At 42.0% G+C, this 23,009-nt stretch overlaps 1 protein-coding gene and 1 non-coding gene across 2 annotated transcripts; both read left to right on the top strand.

Annotated features, from left to right (window-relative positions):
- The first annotated feature begins 596 nt into the window (after positions 1-596).
- On the top strand, positions 597-22,879 carry atp7b (ATPase copper transporting beta). Its single transcript, XM_030075368.1, has 22 exons — positions 597-782; positions 5,826-6,627; positions 7,003-7,027; positions 8,635-8,852; positions 9,134-9,297; positions 9,814-9,975; positions 10,173-10,246; positions 11,851-12,034; positions 12,953-13,186; positions 14,715-14,806; positions 15,800-15,927; positions 16,801-16,955; positions 17,134-17,268; positions 17,391-17,585; positions 18,581-18,763; positions 19,133-19,316; positions 20,071-20,211; positions 20,381-20,523; positions 20,674-20,877; positions 21,268-21,385; positions 21,693-21,795; positions 22,603-22,879. The coding sequence occupies exons 1-22, from the start codon at positions 597-599 to the stop codon at positions 22,877-22,879; spliced, it is 4,107 nt and encodes a 1,368-aa protein (XP_029931228.1).
- trnar-ccu (transfer RNA arginine (anticodon CCU)) lies at positions 3,389-3,461 on the top strand. Its single transcript has one exon. It is a non-coding gene; the product is annotated as a tRNA-Arg (tRNA).
- Positions 22,880-23,009: the final 130 nt, after the last annotated feature.

Raw genomic sequence — 23,009 nt, 5'->3', positions numbered from 1 at the left:
TTCAATAAAAACTATTTTTCTACAGAAACCACTGTGCATTTGTCTAAATCGAATTCCTTGTCATGGAAAAAAAAAACACCTGCAGGACATCACAGAAAAACTTTGTGAACATTGTAGGGATACCACAGTGATGCCACAGGAAATTAAAGTATAATGTAGTGCCTTAAGTTTAGTATACATTGAACACTGAAAACCACGGATACAGTTTGTTTTTAATAATATAAGACCATTATAGTGTTTATAGGTCCTTATAGGGTTTTTCTATAGATTAATATGGTGTAGTTAGATCAGGTTATTATAGTATTTTGGGGGTGTGAGGGGTGAGGGTGAATATTTTCTGCACTTTTTGGAGAAATACATGCAGAGGTCATGTGATTTGAGGCTTTATTCCTTGATCAACATCTAATCTAGGACTGACCGCAAAAAAAAAAAAAAAAAAAAAAAAAAAAAAATTACGTCCCCCCTGTGCGCACACTTGGTGGCCGTGCGCGCCTCTTATCTCCAGTCACAGCAGAGAGCCGTTGCCCGCGGCGGACTTTTGCCCTCCGAGTTTGATGCAGGCAAATAAACCAAAACCAAGGGAAAGCAGCTCGACCATGTTTTCGTCCAAGTCGCCTAAAAGTCTGTCTAAAAATGCCTCCAAGTCGCCGTACGCCGCCGGGGAGCAGATCTGTATGGTTGAATGTGGCTGTGAGGCGGACGGCACCTGTAGCGCCCGCTGTGCCGCAGACGCACAAGGCGCTCCGTGCGCCAGCAGGAGACCCGGTGCGGATCACGTCCAGGTAGGCCTTCCCGGGGCTTGGATTTCCTTCTGCAGCGCCTTGTCTCTCCAGTATACACTAGGTCAAAGGTCGGCACACTTTCTCATGCCACGGACCCGCGTACAGAGTTAACGCTAGACCACACTGTCAAGGTTTTCTATAGGGAGCCTCGTCCAGTTTTACTGTCCGTCTCCTTTCACATTAGCCAGTGCACATTCTCTCCTTAAGGCTGTTAACTTAAAGTGAGTGGAAAAACATCCACAACGACTATTATGATATTTTCTCTCTAAAACTTGCTTCTTTGGAGGAAATCAACAAACCATATCATCTGGTAGAATCTTAGTTTTGTTTCTCATCCTATGATCTGATCTCTGATCCCATGATCTCACGGGATGAAGTATAATTCCTCTTACTTCCAAGAAAATCAACTTGTTTCAGTCAACTTCTTGAATTATATGCCATTAACCCACTCTTCTCGGGCCACGAAGCAAAAAATCATGCGACAACAAAGGCAGAAAACGGAATTATGTTGCCTCAGGGATAGCAGTTCACTTGACATTATTTGTCTGGGGTTAAAGAATTGATCTATTAGGCTTTCACTTCCTTTGGCGACTCTGGTAATCTAACAATACTGGTTTGTACAGAAACTGGGTCAATGAAAACTCCAGAAGGGATTTTAAGAAAACTGAGAATTTTCAGTCCTGAGACAGTCAATCAAAGGGATCTTTTAACTTTTAGAGTGTTTAAAACAGTAGCCTGTGTGTTATTAAATGTAATAGACATATTAAAATGATACAACCCTCATTACTAGTGATCAGTGCTCATATTCTCTCCCATGTTGCCTACTAACTTGAAGATGTGTGATGCAACTGGACTTGACCTCTGCTCACATATGAGGCTCAGTCCATGTGCTTTGCCTGGAATAAATACTAATAAAAGTATTTTCTTGGTGTACACTCAGAGACATAATTCCAGTCAATGCCTGAATCAAGAAGACCATGTTGACAGGTAAATTTTAGACTATTAGTGGATGGGTTCGATTTGTGCAGCACCTGTCCCGTCAGCTGGTTTGTGCTACTTCATAATGCCTTCATCTCTGGTAATGCAAGAAAATATTCATTTGCACTTTAAGTGCAAATGTGTGCAAATTAAGTGGCAGGTGTTCACGGTGTTCTGAGATATTTGTGTTGTGAGATATTCATAATTTTATCAGTGTGTTGCAATATTGAAATGTCAGAGGGGACGGATCCAGCTGTAATGACAAGCTGAAGTGAAGTAGGAAGCCTTTATTAGCTAAATTTTAGCTTTTTACAACAGACATGAACTATAAAACAATGCTGATGTGCAGCTGCAGTAAGTTACATTTGCACCTGAGTTTTATTGAGATGTAATGTGATACTTCAGTCATGTTTGTAGTGTTTTGGGCATGTGGGACAGGTTTGCCTTCAGGGTTTTCTTCCAGAAAGGCTTTCTAACCTCCCCTTTACCCTAACCCTAACCTCTCTGGCAGGAAGAGAAAGGAAATACAGGAGTTTTCTGGCAGAAAGCCCTGAAGGCAAACTTCTCCCACAGCCATGTTTTGGCTGCTCAGATCCATTTTGAAGGAGTTATGTCGCCCTCTAGTGGTTGTTCACTGAAAAGACACAAAGTTGCAGTATTTTACAGTATTTTAACTAATTATTTTTTTCTATGTTGGCTATAGAAACTTTAATTATCCTCCATAAAATGATGTATATTCATTGATTATAATTGTTAGTCTGAAACACTGAATTCTTATGAACTCTAATCCACTTGATCACAGGTCCCATTCCCATTTTCATTCATGCAAAACTACATATAACTCCCTTTATGATTATTATAGTGATACTGTAGTGAATAAAAATACCATAAAGTACCCCAAAAGTCACTATAAAGACACCACTAAATACTGCTAATATATTATAACTCCCTATAGGAGAAGTAATTTTTCTGTCAGGATATTTTATCTTTTCAGTGACACCCTCTCTTCTTCCTTTTTTTTTTGTGGAGCAAAATATTTTCTTGAACATATGTATGCTATACAGAGGACAATCCAATAGTTTGATTTTTCTGGGAAGTACTCCTCTTTGCATACATTGCCTGTAATTTATTGGACTACAGTTGGACTTTGAGCAGCACACATGGACGCAACAGTGAGCACTTCAGTGTTTGTGTCACTCACTGTATGACAAGTTCCCACGCTTCATGCACAGGGGCCCATAAGGTCAGACAGTACTTTGGATCTCAAATTCTAACATAAATGATATTTTTTTTGTCCATATTCTATTTTTGCCAATCTAAGTTTGTAATGTAAGTACATGTAAGCATTAAAGAAAGCGAATAATACACATTGAAGGCAACTCAACCACATTTTTTTATCATAACATTTCAACAATGTTTAATTTTACATACTTTCAGCTACACTTCACCACCTGCTAAAAATGCATGAGATGTGTGTATGGCCATCCTCTTTGATAGTCTGATTTTAGATAGCCTTATAAAAATATCTATACCAGTCTGTTATGATATGTTAAACCAGTATTAGGTAAAAAGCCATGCGTCACATTGTAGGAAAGAAAAACAACAGGATGAGCAGGGGAGTTTCTGTAGCCCCAGTGGCCTAATGGATAAGGCACTGGCCTCCTAAGCCAGGGATTGTGGGTTCGAGTCCCATCTGGGGTGATTTCCAGCAGAGTGGCGCAGCGGAAGCGTGCTGGGCCCATAACCCAGAGGTCGATGGATCGAAACCATCCTCTGCTAGGAATAAGGTTTTGTCTTTGAGTCTGAATACAAGCCAGCCCCAAGCAGCCAAGATGTTTAGAGCATGCTGCACTAGAGGACCAAAACAGAATTAATGGTAGATCAATGAAATAGATTTTTAAATAAAGGTTTAGGCAGGCTCTGTAGCTTTACTAACATCTTTTGTGTTGTCCCAAACATCACCAGTTAACGAGTTTTTGCAAAGGATCCCCAATTTGTAGAAGAATGATGAGAGAATGACATTATTCTCATCTGTACTTAGGTGAATGAGTGCCTCATGTGTAAACCTCACCGTATGTCTTCAGATGCATTCTTCTTTGGGTCCCTGGCTCTTACAATATGTCTATATCCAGCCCTTCTCAGTCTTACATAATCATTTAAGGCCCACAGGAGAGCTTGTTACATCCATTTCCAGAGCACTGGCTTTGGCCTTCCCTCTCCCTACTACAGGTTGCTTGTAATTTTGATGACATAATTTAATGTTATTGGACTGTTGCTCTAATCCCCTCAGGATAGCTGTGTCAGCTAAATGCCTGACATATACATCAAACTTGGCAAAGGGCCAGTGTCCATACAGAGAGTTGGCCAGCATCCATTTCATCTGAGAATTACATTTTCCCTAGTTTATTTGAAAGTTTATATGTCCATTCATGTATTGAGTGAATTTCATTACCTCTTGGAACATGAAACTTGTTAAAAACCCTATGTACTTTAAAAATGCATGGGCAAGAAGCAATTTCCTGAAAAACCCCATGCCCTAAAAACAGACAGAATTTCACCAGACTTTTTTCATCTTGCAGCAATAAGAACATTGTAGCTATGATGAGATTGTTATTTGATGGTCCATTGAAATATCAAACATTTTATATAGTTTTGGAGAACAATCTGTTCCATTTTCTGAACACTTCAAACATATGGTGAGTTTGCTTTCACAATGAGATGCCAAACATTTGAACACAGTTACATCAGGATGTCAGTTGTTAGTCATCTTCATCCCTTTGCATACAAAACTTTCTTCTTCTTCTTCTTCTTCTTCTTTTTTTTTTCCCCCAAAAAGGATATACAGAATTCAGCTCTTCCTATGGAGTCTGCTTTTGCTCCCTACAGGCCTCTGAGAAATCAGATGCCAATGACTACTGACTCTAAGCAGAGTCACATTTAGAGGCTTATAAACTATGTGGGAACTTCTCCTTTGTACAAGTCATGTGTTCTTGAGGCCTGATATGCCACAAACCAGCAATGTTGAGCCTTTCCATGTTGGGAACAAGGGTGGTACAGTATGTCAGTCATTCATTTTAAATGACCCTGGATTGTGTTTAATTAGCATAGACGGCATGATCATATCCTCAAGTTGTTTCTACGACCATATACCCACCTCTAACTGAGACCAACCAGTTTCCGCCCTTTATTTAGAAATCCCTGAAAGTCATTCTAGAAAACTTTGGATATCATGGATACCATTTTTACCCCAAGAGGGTTTTTACCTTTTTCTTCACCCTGGGACTATCCACGAAATGGATGACACGTTTATAGGCTTTTTCTCAGATGATCCTCTCTCATTATAACTGCACTATGAATGGAATCAGAGTCTAGTCTAGAAGATGGTCTTTTATTAGTAATTAATTGTATCACATTCAAGTCACACCGAGATTAGGATTTACTACCTAAAGGCTGTGACACTCCAAGCTGATGGTCAGTCGTCAGCCAGTGTTTAGTTACTGGTGAGTAACTATGGCCCTAGTTTTTGTGGTATGTCCTGCACCGTTGGCACTAGGTGGATCCCTGTTGTTGACTTTTCAGATGACTGAGCATGTTGAATCGGTGGCAGATCCAGCTGATGGGAAGGCTCACTCTGAATAGCTGTTTGGCCAGGGCTGATAATGCCAGGGTCATTTGCAACCTCTTATCAGACATATTCTCAATTAGGAGTAGCTATATTACCAGACTGTCTGCACTCCTGGGTCTTATAGTTTCCCCTTTTGAATGACGAATACAGACTACTGCCACCTGCTTGTATTAAGAGTTATTTCCTCTCACGTAGGCGCAGAACGTATGTGCTAGTTGGCTGTTGGCTTTAGTCTTTGCTGTGTGTTCAAGTGCAATGCTCCTCTAATAATTACCCAGGACTATTGCAGGATTCAGAACATGGGAGTGTAAGTGTAGAACTTCTTACAGATTACATGTAACACTGTAAGACTATCCTCGGGTGGATTTTCCATTCGATGGAGACGGTACTTATTAGATGAAAAAGTATTGAACTGATACACTTTGCTCTCATCTCTCCAGAATGGCAGCCATGGCTCCAGGGCGAAGCATCTTGAGAAGCAGGCCCATGACAACTTGGCCTTTGAGTGTGGAAGCCAAAGCGAGCTTTACCCTCCACCCAAAACTCCCTCCAGAGCCACCTTCAAGCTCCTGGGCCTCAATCCTGAACTTCAGGTCCCAGCTATTCTCAGCAGACTCTCAAGCCTGAATGGAGTACTCGCTGTCAACTTGACTTCGGCCGGTGGCCTGGCCAAGGTGGACTATGATACCTCAGCTGTCACTACCAAAGAGATCACCGTGGAGCTCCGAGCCATGGGGTATGATGTGGAGTCAGCGGTGCGAATCAAGGTGGACGGCATGACCTGCCAGTCCTGTGTCCAATCTATTGAAGGACGGATTGGTGTGCTGGCGGGGGTGTCACATATTAAGGTGTTCCTGCAAGACGGAGTGGCTGTGATTGTATTTCAGCCTTTGCTGATAACACAAGAGGAGCTGAGAGACAACATTGAAGACATGGGGTTTGGTGCCACTTTATTAGAAGAGGACCCTTCTGGGCCAGACATTAGCTATTGGCAGAGGGAAATACCAGCACCTGCCATATTGAATTTGTCAGCGCAGACTGTAACCGTTCTTATTGTAGGGATGACTTGCAACTCCTGTGTGCAGTCCATTGAAGGGAGGATCTCTCAGATGACTGGTGTGCATTCAATAATGGTGTCACTGAAAGAAGGAAAGGGAACCATAACCTTTGACCCTGGTCTCACACAACCAGAGCTGCTCAGGGCCGCAGTTGAGGACATGGGCTTCAGTGCATCCCTTGAAGGTAGGCACAGATTTAGTCGAATATGTGTCTCACAGTCAGTCTCAGCTTCTGTTGATTCAAGGAGTAAATTGGACCTGATTCGGCTTGGGCAGTACCTAATTATATCGAACATCACAATATTTTGCTGCGATATGCAGTTTTCTACAATTTCAAGCTCTTCGGGCCTGTCATCCAAAGTTACAGGACCATAGCCAGACCAAAGCAGAATGCAAGACACACTTTTCACAGAGCCTAACAATGAATACTGTAACATCTTGACATGACAGTTTTGTGAAATGAAACTTTGGATATCATCCAAGCATAACTGCCTTGTCAGGCTTGTTTCATTTCAATAGCAAAAGGTTTCCACAAGCAGAAATCTTTGTAAGTGTCAAGATCCATTTCCTGAAATGATCTCAGTGTGAGCACAGAGGGATTCCTTTCAAAAGTGAGGGCAAGCACTCAGCAACGTTCACTTCTCAATTAATATTGTCCTTTAGTACATCCTGAATCCATGCATGCATCTGAATACTGAATGCCAAGTCATAAGGTATTCATCTTGTAAACCAAAGAGCACAGGGTTTGACCCTCGTCCTTTCCTTTAGAATGACAAAGCATCTCTTATAGTGAAGATATTTCCGCATACTAGGATGAAGTGCTTCACTGTCCTAAAGCATTATGTATGAAGTTCATTCAAGCCTCCAACATCAGCATATGTGAGGCATAAAGCACCTTGAGTGATGAGTAAATGCAAATTATGCTGTTTTAAGCTGCATTTTGACACATTTTACCTTTTGACTATGTTTTGTGCATGCAACCCCAGAATCCTCCCATCTGTTCTGCACCATCTCAGAGAAGAAGCAGGAAAAAACATGCATCTTTATCAAAAGGTTAATTAGTTTGATGAGGTTAATTAGCACGGCATTCACTGTTTTTGTTTGTTTGTTTTAGGATTTATTGGGAAATCTGTTGAAAAAGACACAACTGTACAGTGTCAGCCCATTAGCTGAGTTTGAGCCTATGGTTTTGAGATATAGTTTAATTTCACTTTCCACAGTGGGCAGTGGTAGAGCTTTGTGGAAGTCATACATAATGTGCTTTCAGTGGCATAAAACAGTGAAAACCTTTGCAGTTGAACCTTTGCTAACCTTTGCAGTTGCATTTTTGTGTTTTACGGGAGGCATTCATTCATTAAATCCTTGCTGAGTATTACTTGCAAGGTGCACCTGACCTGTAACCCAACAGTTTTCAACCAAATTTCTCCTGCCTTGTTTTGCCACCGGTTGCCATGGAAACCAGACAAGCACGCTTTCTAGTGAAGGGCTCTTAAATCAGCCAGGACTTATCTCGTTGGATTTAATGACACAGTGGCTTGCCAAGAAGGGGAATTAACTTAGGCAGATTATGAGCAGATTCTTCCCGTACCTTTTTCAATTTCACCTGTCAAGGTCATTCTTTCTGTGGTTAGCTGACTTTAAGCCTTCAGCTTTACAACACAAAGCAGCGGCGCTTCTGTCCCATTGCTGGCCTGTAACTGTGTTTAATTCATACCCAAAAGGTAACATGGAAATGATATTTTACATCTGTATCTGATGTAATATGGTGAGTTGGGAATGGTTACAGCATTAAAATCTCTTACAGGTATTAGAACCATCTTTTTTGTGAAGGATGGTTGGCTAAATGATGACTACAGGTTTATTTATATGACTGGAGGGCTGTGGGTTCAAATCCCGGCAGAGGAAGTCTAGACAGGGGGATAAGTAATACCATCCCCTCCCACAAGGTATAGATATAGATTTAGATTTTCTTTTTCATTTACATACATTCGCAACTGGAAAGCGTCCAGTATTAAGTTTTCAAGGTCGCTGATCCCTTCACACGTTTCACTGCTCTTTAAGTATGCAGCGCAGCCGCTTTGTCCATCTTCATCCATCTGCTCCTGAGCATCCTTGGCTGCTGCCCACGCTGCAGCTGACTTTGTTCATTCTTCTCCTCAGACCTCACGTCCACTCACGTCGATACCCAAAGCACTGAAAAGTCCAGACTGACCTCCCACCTCGGCTCACAGGCCTCCGACTCGCCAGACTTGGTGGCAGTCAGCAATGGCAGCGGATCAAAGATGACTGCCGCGAGCTGCCATTCAGGCTCTCCCCAGATGAAGGTGCAAAAATGCTTCATTCGCATAACTGGGATGACCTGTGCCTCCTGTGTGGCCAACATCGAGAGGAACCTGCTCAAACACAAAGGTGAGTCTTTTGTTTGCAGTGTATGCAAAAGTCTCAAACTTTGAACTTTTCTGAAAGTTGAGTACCAAGCTAAATCCAACCAAGGGTTAAGGCTGTTTCCTTGGTTAAACCTGTAAAGGTGGTTTACACCCAAAATACAAAGCGAAGGTACAATTTGCCACTGTTCTTCAGCAAGAAATCGTTCCTGCTTTTCACTCCTGACGGTGAAATTGATCTCTTGTTCATGTATCCCTGTCAGCTCTGACTTTTTCACTGATGGTTGTTTGTCTCACGTTTTCTAGGAATCATCTCGGTGTTGGTGGCTCTGATGGCTGGAAAGGCAGAAGTGAAGTATGATTCAGATGTTGTGAACGCTGCTGCAGTAACTCGGCTCATCGAGGACTTAGGCTTCGGTGCCACATTGATTGAAGACAATGCAGTAACACAAGGGAAGCTGGACCTCACTGTAAGTGCTCATACTGACAAGATTCAGCATTTTAAAGGGTAATTCTACGTGTTTTTGGACCTGGGCCCTTTTCCCATAATGCTGTCAGACACTTATAATGACAAAATGGACAGGTCAGCAGCAAAAACAAGCACTTTTAGCAGACATAATTTGACAGGCAAACTTGCCCTCTGTGATTACGTTGCAGTTTTGTGGCTGCCAGCTGAAGCACTCTTGCTCAATAATGGACCAATTTAAAATTTGCTGTCATTTGGACCCAAAAGGTGGAAAAATAGGGCCTGATTTAAAAAAAATATATATTGGAATTATCCTTTAAAGGTTAAACACATCAGTTTACTGTACTTGTACTGTAACACAATGATTGATGAGACAAAATAGTTAAAAACTCTGGACTGAAGGGCTTGGGATTAGTATTGAATATTTTTTTTCCTATGCTATTGTAAAAATGAAATTTAGATGAAACTAAATTGTTAAAAATGTTCATGTTCATGTCTTCTCTCCAAATGTCACTTGCAGATAACAGGCATGACATGTGCATCATGCGTCCATAACATTGAGTCCAGACTCACCACGACCAAAGGGATCCTCGGGGCATCTGTTGCCCTGGCAACCAAAAAAGCCAACATCCAGTTTGACCCAGATGTACTTGGGGCTCGAGATATTATCAAAATCATAGAGGTGATGATCTCTGCGTTTTTGGCTCTGTGTAAAAACTCTTCTGTGGGTGTTTAAGTGGCATTCTACAAAGTTTTCATGGCGTTTTATTGTACTAAATAAGAAAGTTGCATATTACCACTTTAGTAAATTCAAATAAGTTTCCTTCTACTTAAATGTTGCACTGAAATCATATATTTTTTTCTCATCTCTCTTTGCAGAGTATGGGCTTTGGGGCCAGTCTGGTGAAAGCAGGCTTTGAAAGCAGCATCGATCACACGGAAGAAATTCGACAGCAAGTATCCGTTCAAGATTTGTTTCCCATTCCTTACATTTGTGACTTAAAGAGTCATATTTAAGTCAAAGATGAACCTTGCACAAAGTACAACTTTGCTGCTCAGAGTACAACTTTATGTCTGCTTGTCTCTGAGCGCACATGTCCACACAGTTATCCTGCTTGCTTATTTCAACAGCCAGCTTTTGGATAGTTGACATTAATCAAATTCAAATCCTTTCAAGGTCAGCCATGGTCAGCCAAGTATCATTGCATGCTCAGTGCATCTCACCTCACATGGTCTTTAAGCCAAGTTGCCGAATTTTGCTTTCCTGACACAGCAATACTGCAGGAAATAGGTTGAAATGACACCAGGCTGCCTTATACTGCATTGTAATATAAGATTGTGGGGACATTTCTTCTTATTCTGTTACACTTTTTTCAGAGTTTGATTTAATTTTGTTTAAATTCATCTGAAATGTTGGCAGGAGTACAGATATATGTTCAAACGCAGTAATAACGTGGGATAAACTCGTTTGCTGCATAACTGCAGGTCAGCTGAGAAGACTATAATGTCCTTAGTAGGGCAGTTTGGGAACACATACACCATTTACAATCACACTGCACTACATGAAAAACATGACTTTAATAGTAACATGAGCATCCAAAACATTCCAGGTGCAGAGCTATGATTAGGTACAAACTCTTAAAGTGTGTTCACTGTGTTTTAGACAATTAGAGCTAATGGTCCCTGTGAGGAAAATTATAAAAGCTTTTCCAGATGTTATGGGCTCAGCACGCTTACACTGAGCCACCCTGCTAGAAATCACCCCAGATGGGCCTCAAACCCCAATATCCATCCCCACAATGGATACAGCCAGTGTCGTATCCATTAAGTTACTGAAGCTATACATTTGTACATTATGAATTTATCCTGATGTGTTTCGCCATTGGTGCAAGCAAGCAAAATGAAAGAGGCCTCATTTGTTTCTCTATGGCAGCAAGCAAGCGTTGTCTTCCATCGTCCATTGCAGAGATGCCTTTTATGTGTGTGCCACACTTAGCAACAGCTCCTTAGGTTGAAATAGCTTTGACCTGCCGTCAGCAGTCTTCATTGTCTGTTTTGTCTGGAATGGGCTCATACTGCAGCACAGCACAAGAAGTAGATCTTCAACTCGACCACTTGGCCTAATGGATAAGGCGTCTGACTTCTATCAAGCGATTGAGGGGTCGAGTCCCTTTGTGGTTGGCATTCATGTTAAGAAATGTTCACACTTGTGAGCATCAGCAGCTGATTCTTCAAGTAAATGCTCTGTTTCTCAGTGTCCTTGAAGAATCAAGGTGAATGGAAGTTAGGTTAAGTATTGACCTTTAAAAGAGAGTGTTTGTGAAACAAGCAAAAAGATGGAACATCAATTACCATGTCTGATGCACCAGCTCAACTGATATAACTGTCCGATACGCAGAAGAATGAAAAAGTAATGTGATTATGACATAAAAATACAAGAAAATGAAAACTACGTAACTACGTTTGGACAAGTGGTCATGAAGTATCAAAAGTTTAATGTGGCAGCAAGTTAACAACCTGTAAACACTTTTTACAACACTCTTTTGTTGCCTACTAGGTGGAAGAACTCCTTTTTGTTGAGCCTGGTGTTCGGCCTGCCTGTGATGGGCCTGATGATCTACATGATGGTGATGGACAGTCAGCATCAGGAGCACGGAGGGTCCATGCCCGAGGAGCAGAACGTGCTGCCCGGCCTCTCCATCCTCAACCTGGCCTTCTTCCTCCTCTGTACACCTGTTCAGGTACGAGAACACACAACATCTATGGCCGGTGCCTCAAAGTTTCGTACTGCAGGCACTTCATACTGGAAAAAGCAAAAGGGAGAGATGAAATTTCAATTCTGCAACACAGAGGCCTTTACGGGACATTCATTAGTGTTTTCTATAGCCTGCATTGTGCAAGTGGGGATATGGAAGTTAATACTCGATACAAGTCAGGATTTGCATTAGAGGCTTAAAGTACTGTGCTCACTGTGCTGGTGGTAAGCAGCTATTGAGTGTCATTGGAGTTAATGACCTAGCAAGGACTTTTGGGACTAAAAATAGTATCCAGTCCCTCTTTGTTTGATGTTCAACACTAAACACTAAATGGCTTTTGGGCGAGCACAGCCTCAAGAAGATATGGACACATTATCTGCAGTATTGTCATGGAAATAAATGTCCATTTCGCTACCCTCCATCAGCACAGTAATGGCTCATTCTATATCCAGATGAAGGTTTTCCATATGGTTTTGGTTATATGGCAAATAATTCTTGCGCGCTGTCCAGACCTTGTCTATGCAAATTTGCCTGATGAAGGTCTAGTACCGAAATATCAAATTAAAAGCATCACTGCAAGTTAGATAATAGTTTTATTTTCAACTTTTGATCTGCACATCCCTCTCTTACGCACGTGTTTCATGAAACAGATGTGCACAGTGTTTTTCTGTTCATTTGCTGTTGCACCAACAGTAAATCCAAGACCCTCTCTTACTGTTTGATTGATGATCTCTGTGAATGCAAACACAGCACAGGAATGATTATTTAGCACCAAACATGTCACCAAAATTAAAAAAAGGGGTGAAAAAAATTGTGGATTGCCACATTAATGATTCCAGTTTGCTGTTGTAGTTGCTACACACTGATTTGAACCTCTTTCTCTCTCCTCTGTCTTTCCTTCAGATCTTCGGAGGCAGATACTTCTACATCCAAGCGTATCGCTCGTTAAGACACCGCACCGCCAACATGGACGTGCTGATTGTGTTAGCCACCTCCATCGCCTACATCTACTCCTGTGTGGTGCTTGTTGTAGCCATGGCGGAGCGAGCCAACCAGAGCCCCGTCACTTTTTTCGACACCCCGCCCATGCTCTTCGTCTTCATCGCCCTCGGCCGCTGGCTGGAGCACATCGCCAAGGTAAGCTGTGTGAAACCATCTATGGCTAAGGCATTATTGTCTTCTTCTTTTTTTAAAATCCCGGTCTCTAATTGAATTTGCAGTACAAAACATGATTTTGGCATTTTTTTTTTTGTAGTGATGCTGCTATTTTGTAATGGTCATGAATGGGCTACCATACTTAGTATTCCAGGAAAAAATGAAAAAAAATTCTCTCCTAAATTAATTCTACCATCTACCATTTAAAAACTTGCATGCATTAGAACTAAATTTCATAGATGAATATTATTAGATAGGGGTGGAAATCACTGCGAAACTGGTGGCACAATACTATAACGATAATGATGGTGTCATGATACAGCCGATTCTGTGATATATTGTAAGATAATCAGCTATGATACATCATGAAATCTATAACTGAAGAAGAAAAATATCCTGGAATATGCTAGAAAAAGCAGGCAACAAACAGACCTCATAGGAACTCATAGGAATGTGCATCTGTGCAAATTAAGTTGAAAACTCAAATATTGACAGTTAAGTGTATAAGTGTATCCATTATATATAGCGATATATTGCATTATTGATTTCTTGCCCCACCACTATTATTAGATATCATCTGTTATTATCAAGCAAAATACAAATGATTTCAATGATTTTCACATGTGTAAGCTCCAGTTTTTGAAAATACAACATTAAACCACAATATGAATATATATTGTGTTTTGGAATAAATATGTTTGTGTAAGACTACTGTGAATTGACTTAAAACACTGTGCTTCAACACATCAGTGTGCTCATTTTCTAGTTGACTTTGCAGCTTTCCCATGGTCAGTGCTTTTTATTGCAGTGTTTTGTTGTCTCATCAGTGGGCATTTTAACAGCTTTGGCTGTACTGTAAGTCAGATTAATAGCAACCGTGAGTAGATGATTGACTTTGTATCAGCTGACCGTATAACACAGTCATATGACGAGAATCAATTTTTATCCTGAGATTTGCCCGTGACCTTGTTTAACAACCACATTAAAACTGCTTAGCTTGGAAAGTGGATTGGTAGCAGCAGAGCAGATTTATGATCGGTTGCCTCTGTTGAGATCAGTGATGTTGTCGGTATGAGTTTCTCTCTAAGCTAAACCCACATTTACTGTAAACCCTGTTGCTTCCTGTGATAAAGAGGAGGCCCCCTACACTTGCCTTCTTGAAGAGGATAAACATGTTAGATTTTTTTTTTTAGATTTTTTAATAGCTCCTTCCACTCCTTCCACCATGTGACATTTCCAGAAACTCGTTAGCTCTGCCTGCTCTGGAGGAACAGCGCCCTCTTCCTGTTTTGTAAAGCAATACAGCGGATTTCCTGCAAGTCTGACCCACAAAACCAAGCCTATCTTCCATGATGTCTTTTTTTGTTTACAAAGATCACACTGATGTCTAGAAATGAATATGGCAACTGACTGATGAGTTAAGTTATTGTCATAATGTCACACATAGCAACTTTAAATTCTCAACACACCCCATGGTTTTAAATGCATTTGTGGTTTCTTTGTTTTCCAGAGTAAAACGTCGGAGGCTTTGGCCAAACTAATGTCACTTCAGGCCACTGACGCCACTGTGGTCACATTAGGACCCAACCACTCCGTCATCAGGTGAGACACAGTGACACAGCGACCCGTCAGCCACATGCTCACTCCCTGTGTATAATTTAGACCTGACATTTTACCATCAGAGGCCAAATTACTATATTCAGCATGAAGGAAAATTGTGCGAGAGTGTGTCCTGGTGCTTCGGTGCAGGGCCAGTGGGAAGTAGGGACTTACTTTAACACATTCAGGAAGACACGGGAACAAGACAACAGACATCACTGAAGTGCAAGACAGACACTAGACTGGACACATCACTCTCTTTTCATCTATTCAGTATGACTCACGGCATGGCTGTAGCTGTAGACAGGGATGGTTTGCATTGCATTGCACAAAATATTAATACATTAGAGTATGACGCTTTCCTAAATTGCTTTTGTTGTACCAAAAATAATTCCCTAAGCGACAAATATAATTTTGCACAAATTAAGCATCATGTCACATTAGCTGCAACATACAGTTTTACATGTCTTCATAAGAGTTAATGAAAAGCCATTGTCATTAGATAAATTCTTTGATCGATTATTTGCTTATTTATTTATATATTTTTTGTTAGTGGTAGTCATTTTTATTATGTTTATCACTTCAGTCTGAATTGAACTGATACATAGATAGGGTGATTTGGCATGGAGGCAAAGCATGCAGATACTTTTACTAATCGACTGGGGGAATTAGGGTGTGTAAGAAAATTTTTTTAAAAGGCAACGATGGCAATAAACTTTCTTCCCAACAGCCATTTTTGCACAAACAGCAGGGTAAACAGTGGTGTTAGGAATGAGATTAATTAATGATCTGTTTCATATTTATCTGACAGAGCTATGGACCTGCTGTTGTGCTAGGAGCCTGTATCAATATCAAGGCCACTTAGCAGACCTGAAGAAATGCGAGGAGTCTCACAATAAAAAACAATCAATTACCAAGTGAAATCATCATCATGTTCATGTATTAAAGTGTCATGCATGACTGGGAATGTGTTTGTTGTTCTTGTTGTTGTTGCAGCGAGGAGCAGGTGCTTGTGGAGCTGGTCCAGCGGGGCGACGTCGTCAAAGTCGTCCCAGGAGGAAAGTTCCCCGTCGATGGGAAAGTGATCGAGGGCAGCTCCATGGCAGATGAGTCCTTGATCACAGGTACGGCCATTTGCACCGGCAGAGTGATCCGGCTAACGGTTGTTAATGGAGCGTGAAAGCAGAGCGACTGCCGCTGTGCTCCATCAGCTGGAAGACTGGAGCAGCGGCGCTCTCGGAAAATCAATCAGCTGTGTCTTGTGGTTATTGAATCAAAGGACCAGCTCGCTCCTTAACGCTGGCTGTTCTTTTAGTTCGGCTTGGCATCAGCAGGGACCTGACAATACAATACATGGGTCATGACATGATTTATATCATGACTTCCTTAACACAGAGCATTAAACTGTAGATCTGATAACATCATATGAAAATGAGCTGCATAAACGAAGCATTTTGAAACAAGAGGCTAAAGAATCAATACAATTCTGCAAAAAATAATAATAATACTCGGCTATATTGATTTGTTTGGACAGTTATAGTTTTTAGGGATGAAAAGAATTCCTCTATTCTTGCAGAACAATTATCAAAACTTTACTGTTAAATCGTAATAAGTACAATAACAACAGCCTTCATCAAGATTACAGGGTTGTGCACCAATGCATGATTCACGTCATATCAGCTATATCGCAAATACAATCAGCCAAATGTCATTATTGTTATTTTGGTATGACGTCTTCCACTTGGCACCAAGAATTTGCATCTGTCTGATTAATGGACGATATTTTGATGTTGTGATATGAGACTAGATGTCATCTGAGATTTCGGATGCATCACTAATGACTCTTGATCAAAAATCTTGTGTGTAAGTATCTTATCAAAGCACCAATCTTCATCCTACCACATTGTCATAGTTTTGATACTGAGGTGCTGAGTCAAAGATATTGTGATAACCTGATTTTGTCCATATTGCTGAGTCTCACTCTGTGTCTGTGTCAGGTGAGCCCATGCCTGTGAGTAAGAGAGTGGGCAGCTCAGTGATCGCTGGCTCCATCAACGCCCATGGAGCCCTCCTGGTGGAGGCCACTCACGTCGGAGCGGACACGACCCTGTCTCAGATCGTCAAGCTGGTGGAAGAAGCCCAAACGTCCAAGGTGAGAGACAGCTTGGATCTTGTGAAGCATCTTTCTTTGCTCTGAATGTTTGTTCACTCCCTTCTTGTCCTAGCAGGCAAAAAACGAATAAATAAATGAAACGCTCACATCTGCAGAAGCACATTTCTTCTTGCTGCAGCACAGCCAAGGTCATGTGTGTTCTGTCTTGTTTGGTCAGGCGCCGATCCAGCAGTTTGCAGACAGGATCAGCAGCTACTTTGTTCCCTTCATAGTTATCGTCTCTTTGCTGACACTAGTGGCCTGGCTGGCCATCGGCTTTATCAACTTTGACATTGTGAAGGAGAACTTCCCTGTAAGTGTACGCCAGTATTTCCACTTTCAAACAAAAGATGTGCTTGTGCGCCGTTTTTGAATCAGTATGCACAGGCAGCCTCGTGTGCGCTTTGCTAATCAAGACCTCCCTCCTCCTTGCAGAACTACAACGCCGACATCTCCCAGACAGATGTTATTGTCCGCTTTGCCTTCCAGGCCTCCATCACGGTTCTGTCCATCGCGTGCCCCTGCTCTCTGGGGCTGGCGACCCCGACGGCCGTCATGGTGGGAACTGGAGTCGGAGCTCAGAACGGGATCCTCATCAAGGGAGGCGAGCCACTGGAGATGGCCCACAAGGCAATGAATGCACTTGACCTCCTTCAGCTAAATGCTGAATTCTTTTATTAGCAGTGCGGCTGAAAGTTTAGACCTGGATGTTCTGCATGCAGTCGCTGCTCTCATGAGCCTCAAGTGAGCATAAAAGTTGCTCACTGGGACAAAACAGCAACAACTACAAGTGCATCATCCCAGTTCTGAACTTCTTTGGCAGGTTTTTGGTTTGGCAACCTGATAATTTCTGAAAAAAAAAAAAAAAAAAAAGATTTACTAAAACTAATGGTGAATATTACCTGCAGGAGAATCACTGTTTTTGCACACAGTAAGCATTTTAACACATTGCTACCTATATGTCTGTTTTGCGAGTAAATGAGTTGAACATATTGAATCTGTTGACTATTTAGTTCTGATTGGCCAGTTAAGATAGTCTGACTTATATTATAATAACAGTATCAAATCTAGTATCATCACTAAGCAGCCAAGCAATCATCCAAATCAATTTTATTGAAATATGAAAGATTTTTCCAGTTGTACTTTCTCTTTATTTGTTTATTTATTTACTTTTTATATGCTACACCACATGGTAACTAGCAACCCATGGTTGCTAGTTACTTTTCTGTGGCTGCAATCCTGCTGAGCACGTTGACTCCCTTTGTCAGGGCTTATTTTTCTATGACCACCGGCTCGTTTTTCATTATCCTTCCCACATAGTGGATTAATTTTGGAGGTGTTAAAATTTTGCCAACCACCGACAGACTTTAGTTACTTCCATAATTAGTGCTGTTAATCATCTTCGCAAATTGGATATCCCGTTTTGGAATAAAGCCCATATGAGGAGGGCTGTAAGTGATTAAGTCGTCACTGTAGTTCTGACAGCTGAGACTTACAGTGGGCACAGTTAGTTTTTACAGGGCTGGTGGACTTTTTGGCCACAGTACTGGTTCCTGTGGGTTCAGATATAAAAGGTTGAACTCTGAAAAGAGGGAGTGATGACTCTCCTGTGTTCCTGCCCTTAGATCCACGCGGTGATGTTTGATAAGACCGGCACGATCACCAACGGCGTGCCCCGGGTGACGCGTGTGCTGGTGCTGTGGGAAATGGCCCGCATGTCCCTGAGGAAGATCCTGGCGGTGGTGGGCACGGCAGAGGCCAGCAGTGAGCACCCGCTGGGCATGGCAGTCGCCAATCACTGCAAAGAGGTGAGACTGGCAGCTGCTCAGATCACTAACAAGAGGCCGATGTCATTCATTTTTGTTATTATTATTATTATTATTATTAGTAGTAGTAGTAGTAGTAGTAGTAGTTGCAGTAGTAGTAGTAGTAATAGTAGTACTAGTAGTATTGTTAGGTATTAATATTATTATCTCTCATCTTTTTATTTTGCATTTGCAAAAAAGTAGCTTTGGATAAAAAAACATATCAGTTTGGTCCCATGTTGGTCGAGCCCCCTTGTTCATGCAAATGACAAGAAGACGACGTTTTTTCACCATGAAAGTAACAACAAACTCACCTCAAAAAATCAAATGATAGCGATGTAATGTAAATAATTGTCTGCTTTTCTCCAACAGGAGCTGGGCTCAGACGTCCTGGGATACTGCCAGGAGTTCCAGGCGGTGCCGGGCTGCGGGATCAGCTGCCGGGTCTCCAACGTGGATCACCTGCTGCAGCAGCAGAGCGAGGAGCGCTTCCTCCTGCAGGGCGTCACCACTGACCACAGCAGCCTGCTGTCCGACACCGAGCCCCTGTCTGCAGGTCCGAGGATTTCACTCCATCTACCTTTTTAGAAATAAGAACACAGGCTTGTGGTGCTTTTGTAGCAATGACATACAGATATAACTGAGTATGAATTTCAATGAATATGATCTTCATTTTCTATGGAGAATGTTAAAATGGGTAGTTAAAGCAAGATATAGGCCTGTCACATTTACTACCTATTTATATACTCCAGGCTGTTGTTCTACTTAATGTTTTTGTGTAGTATTATCAAATTCACACTACAATTGTGGGATATAATGAACCAAAAAAAAAAGGCAATTAAATCATTAATTGCAATTTGTTGTAATTTGTTGTAAAAAGTTGTAATTACACCTGTATTATGAGCCGAAATGACAAAGGGGAGCCGCAGCAGAGAAGAGTGTCTTTCTTGTCGTTTCGGTATCCTTTTGATATAAAGTGAATCATTATAGCACAGAGCTGACTGGTAGAAAATTACTTGAACCACATCGTGGCACAGCGATAATGAACGTGGATGATTAATGTCACAAAATAATTGCGGGCAGAAAAGGTGGCTGCCGTAAACGGTGTGACTCAATTTAAGAGCTCAGCTTTATGAGGTCCTGTTTGAGGTTTGAATCATCCGTGTTTCTGACATATTGATGGATTAATTTCAGCAAGAAGCGGCTCTCCACAGTAACCTCAAAATAAAGTCTTCTTTAAATTTGTCTCCTGACCTCTTTGTACCTGTGGAAATTAAGTTTGATTTTTATGTAGTGTTTGTGGTTTTTAGGTGAGGCCTCGACTTACTCTGTCCTGATTGGGAACAGAGAGTGGATGAGGAGGAACGGCCACCATATCGGGGCGGACGTCGATGCCGCCATGACCAGCCATGAGAGCAAAGGACAGACAGCTGTTCTGGTAGCCATAGATGGTGAGCAAAATCCCTGCAATCACCAACCAGGAGGAAACACCAACTGCACTCATATTCCTTAATTAAGCTCACTTTTTAATATCTCCCACTTTGTTCCACGGGTCCAATTTCCCATCGAGTTATCAGTCAGCTCCGCCTCATTTTAATTCATATCTGTTTGTTGTTGTAGGTATGCTGTGCGCCATGTTGGCCATTGCAGACACGGTGAAGACGGAGGCGGCATTAGCAGTGCACACACTCAGCAGTATGGGCATCGAGGTCGTCATGATAACAGGAGACAACAGACGTACGGCCAAAGCTATAGCGGCACAGGTGAAAACACAAGCTTAATTCAAGAAAAAACATGTAAAAGATTAAAAAGAAGCTCAATGTGGTAATTTTTTTTAATGGTATTTATTTGAAAATTTGTCTCCATCTTTGGTGCCAAGCAAACGTCAGGCTCAGGCTTGTGCTTTGTCACAGGTGGGGATCAGAAAGGTGTTTGCGGAGGTGCTGCCGTCCCATAAGGTGGCCAAGGTGCAGGAGCTGCAGGACCGCGGCCTGCGAGTCGCCATGGTGGGGGACGGGGTCAACGACTCGCCCGCCCTCGCCCGCGCTGACGTCGGCATCGCCATCGGGACGGGAACTGATGTGGCTATCGAGGCGGCAGACGTGGTGCTCATCCGAGTGGGTGGAAGTCTTTTGCATGAATATTACAAATTTTTAACAAAACCAAACTATGGTTTTTGTCCCAACAGGCTTCCGTAGCCTGCAGGACACTACACAATGACATCTAGCACTGAACACATAATCAGTAGCGATTGTGGATTGCAGCTGACTGACATACAGAGAGAGAATCCATGTGCCTTTGTGCTCTGCCTTCAAACAGAAACCTAATGGAGCCTATACATAACATTGATCTTGCTTGCTGTTTCTGTCGTTTTCACTTGCAAAAAAAAAAAAAAAAGCACATCTGTAATTCAAACTATTGAGACACAGTGACATTTTACAGATACCATGACACCCGAGGGAACCGTCCCTTTAAATACTGCCTCTGAATTGTATTCCCTCTCCTAGAACGACCTTTTGGATGTGGTGGCGAGCATAGAGCTGTCGAAAAAGACGGTGAAGAGAATAAGGATCAATTTTGTCTTCGCCCTCATCTACAATCTCCTGGGAATTCCCATCGCTGCAGGTGGGAGCAGTTTCCTGATGTATGCCTCAGCCTTTCCCTGTGCCAGTAGTTAAATTTCCTCACACTCCTTTCAGTGAAATGGTGAAAGTGAACAGCGAAACTAAAGGCACAGGCGCTACTGACCACGTCTAATGGAATGATAATGATATGTATATAGTGGCATCTTGTGGATGAACCTGAAAAAGCAAGTTTGCAGTCATTACATTTGAGTGTGAGGCTCAGTTGCCATTGTGTTCATTACGATTTTGCAGTGAGTAGACATGAGAGCATTTCTTGGCTGTGCAGTCACATTCCTTGGTGATCCTAGGTGTGTTCATGCCGGCTGGCCTTGTGCTCCAGCCGTGGATGGGTTCGGCTGCGATGGCTGCCTCCTCCGTTTCTGTGGTTCTGTCTTCCTTACTGCTGAGAATGTGAGTCCACATTAGATTTCCGTCATTTGAAAAGAGTGGAAAGACATTTAACATGCAGATAATGCAAAACCTTTACCTGCCAAATGTTGACATTATTTATTATTTAGGAGGAATTGAAATTGATGAAGAACCATCAGCTACAGAAGAACCACTTTACTTAACAAATGTTTCTTCATCTAAAAAAAAATTAAAATAGGTTTCACTGAACCAGCTGGCACTATTTTCACTTTCTTAGGAGGTAAAGTTACTTGTAGAACCCTTTCACCACCACCTCAAAGAATTTTTTGGATGGTTCTTTGATGCACCTTTCTTTGAAGAGAAAGTGGTTCTTTAAAGGTTCTTATTGCAATCAGACGTGGTTCTCCTACGGCATAACGATAAAGAACTATTTTCTGTTCCAGCTGGCACCTTGTTTTCCCTTTAAGAAATTAGAATTTACTACATTCTCAAGAACCATTACTGGTTTTGTCAGAGAACTGTTTTTCACTGGTCTTTGAGGCACCTTTGAAGTGGTTCTTTGAAGAACAGTGATCTGACAGGTTCTTTGTGGAACGAGAAGAGCTTCTCTCAGGTATCACTCTGAAGAGCCATTGTCTGTTCCAGCTGGCAACTTTATTTTTCTGTGTGTACTGCATCCTATGACTTTGACTGCTGCAAAAACACACTTTCCCCACAGGGATCAATAAAATGTTTCATGCTTTTTGATCTCACTAGCAGTCACAATTGCTTATTCAAATACACTAAAAATATATAAACATGTAATATATTATTTAAATACAGTGCTAAAATACCTTCCATGCCACCCAGGTACAAGAAAACCTCGGTGGAGCTGTATGAGGTGCGGGCGCAGGGTCAAATGAGGAGCCTGCGCTCGTCACAGATCAGCACCCATCTGGGACTGGACAACCAGCGCCGCAGCCTGGCTTCCCTCCCAGGAGGCCGGGAGCGCCTGAGCCAAGCCAGCGCCGCCCCCAACGCCCGCTACAGCTGGCCGTCCAGCCAAGGTCCGTCCAGTAACCCTGTCCAGCAACAGGACCGCTACTCCCTTCTGGATTATCAGACTACAGAGGACATTACTATTTAGCAAAGGGAAAAGGGAACATGGACTGAACTTGAACCCCCACCCCCCCCCAAAAATCTATTTTTTTGGACCAATTTTGCTTGGTTCTCATGTTTACAAATTCTGTGAAGCCAAATCACATGAGCTGGCTGTT

Source organism: Myripristis murdjan, chromosome 2, assembly GCF_902150065.1.
Source record: "Myripristis murdjan chromosome 2, fMyrMur1.1, whole genome shotgun sequence".
Classification (NCBI taxonomy): Eukaryota; Metazoa; Chordata; class Actinopteri; order Holocentriformes; family Holocentridae; genus Myripristis; species Myripristis murdjan.
This window is presented reverse-complemented; position numbering and strand designations above follow the sequence as displayed.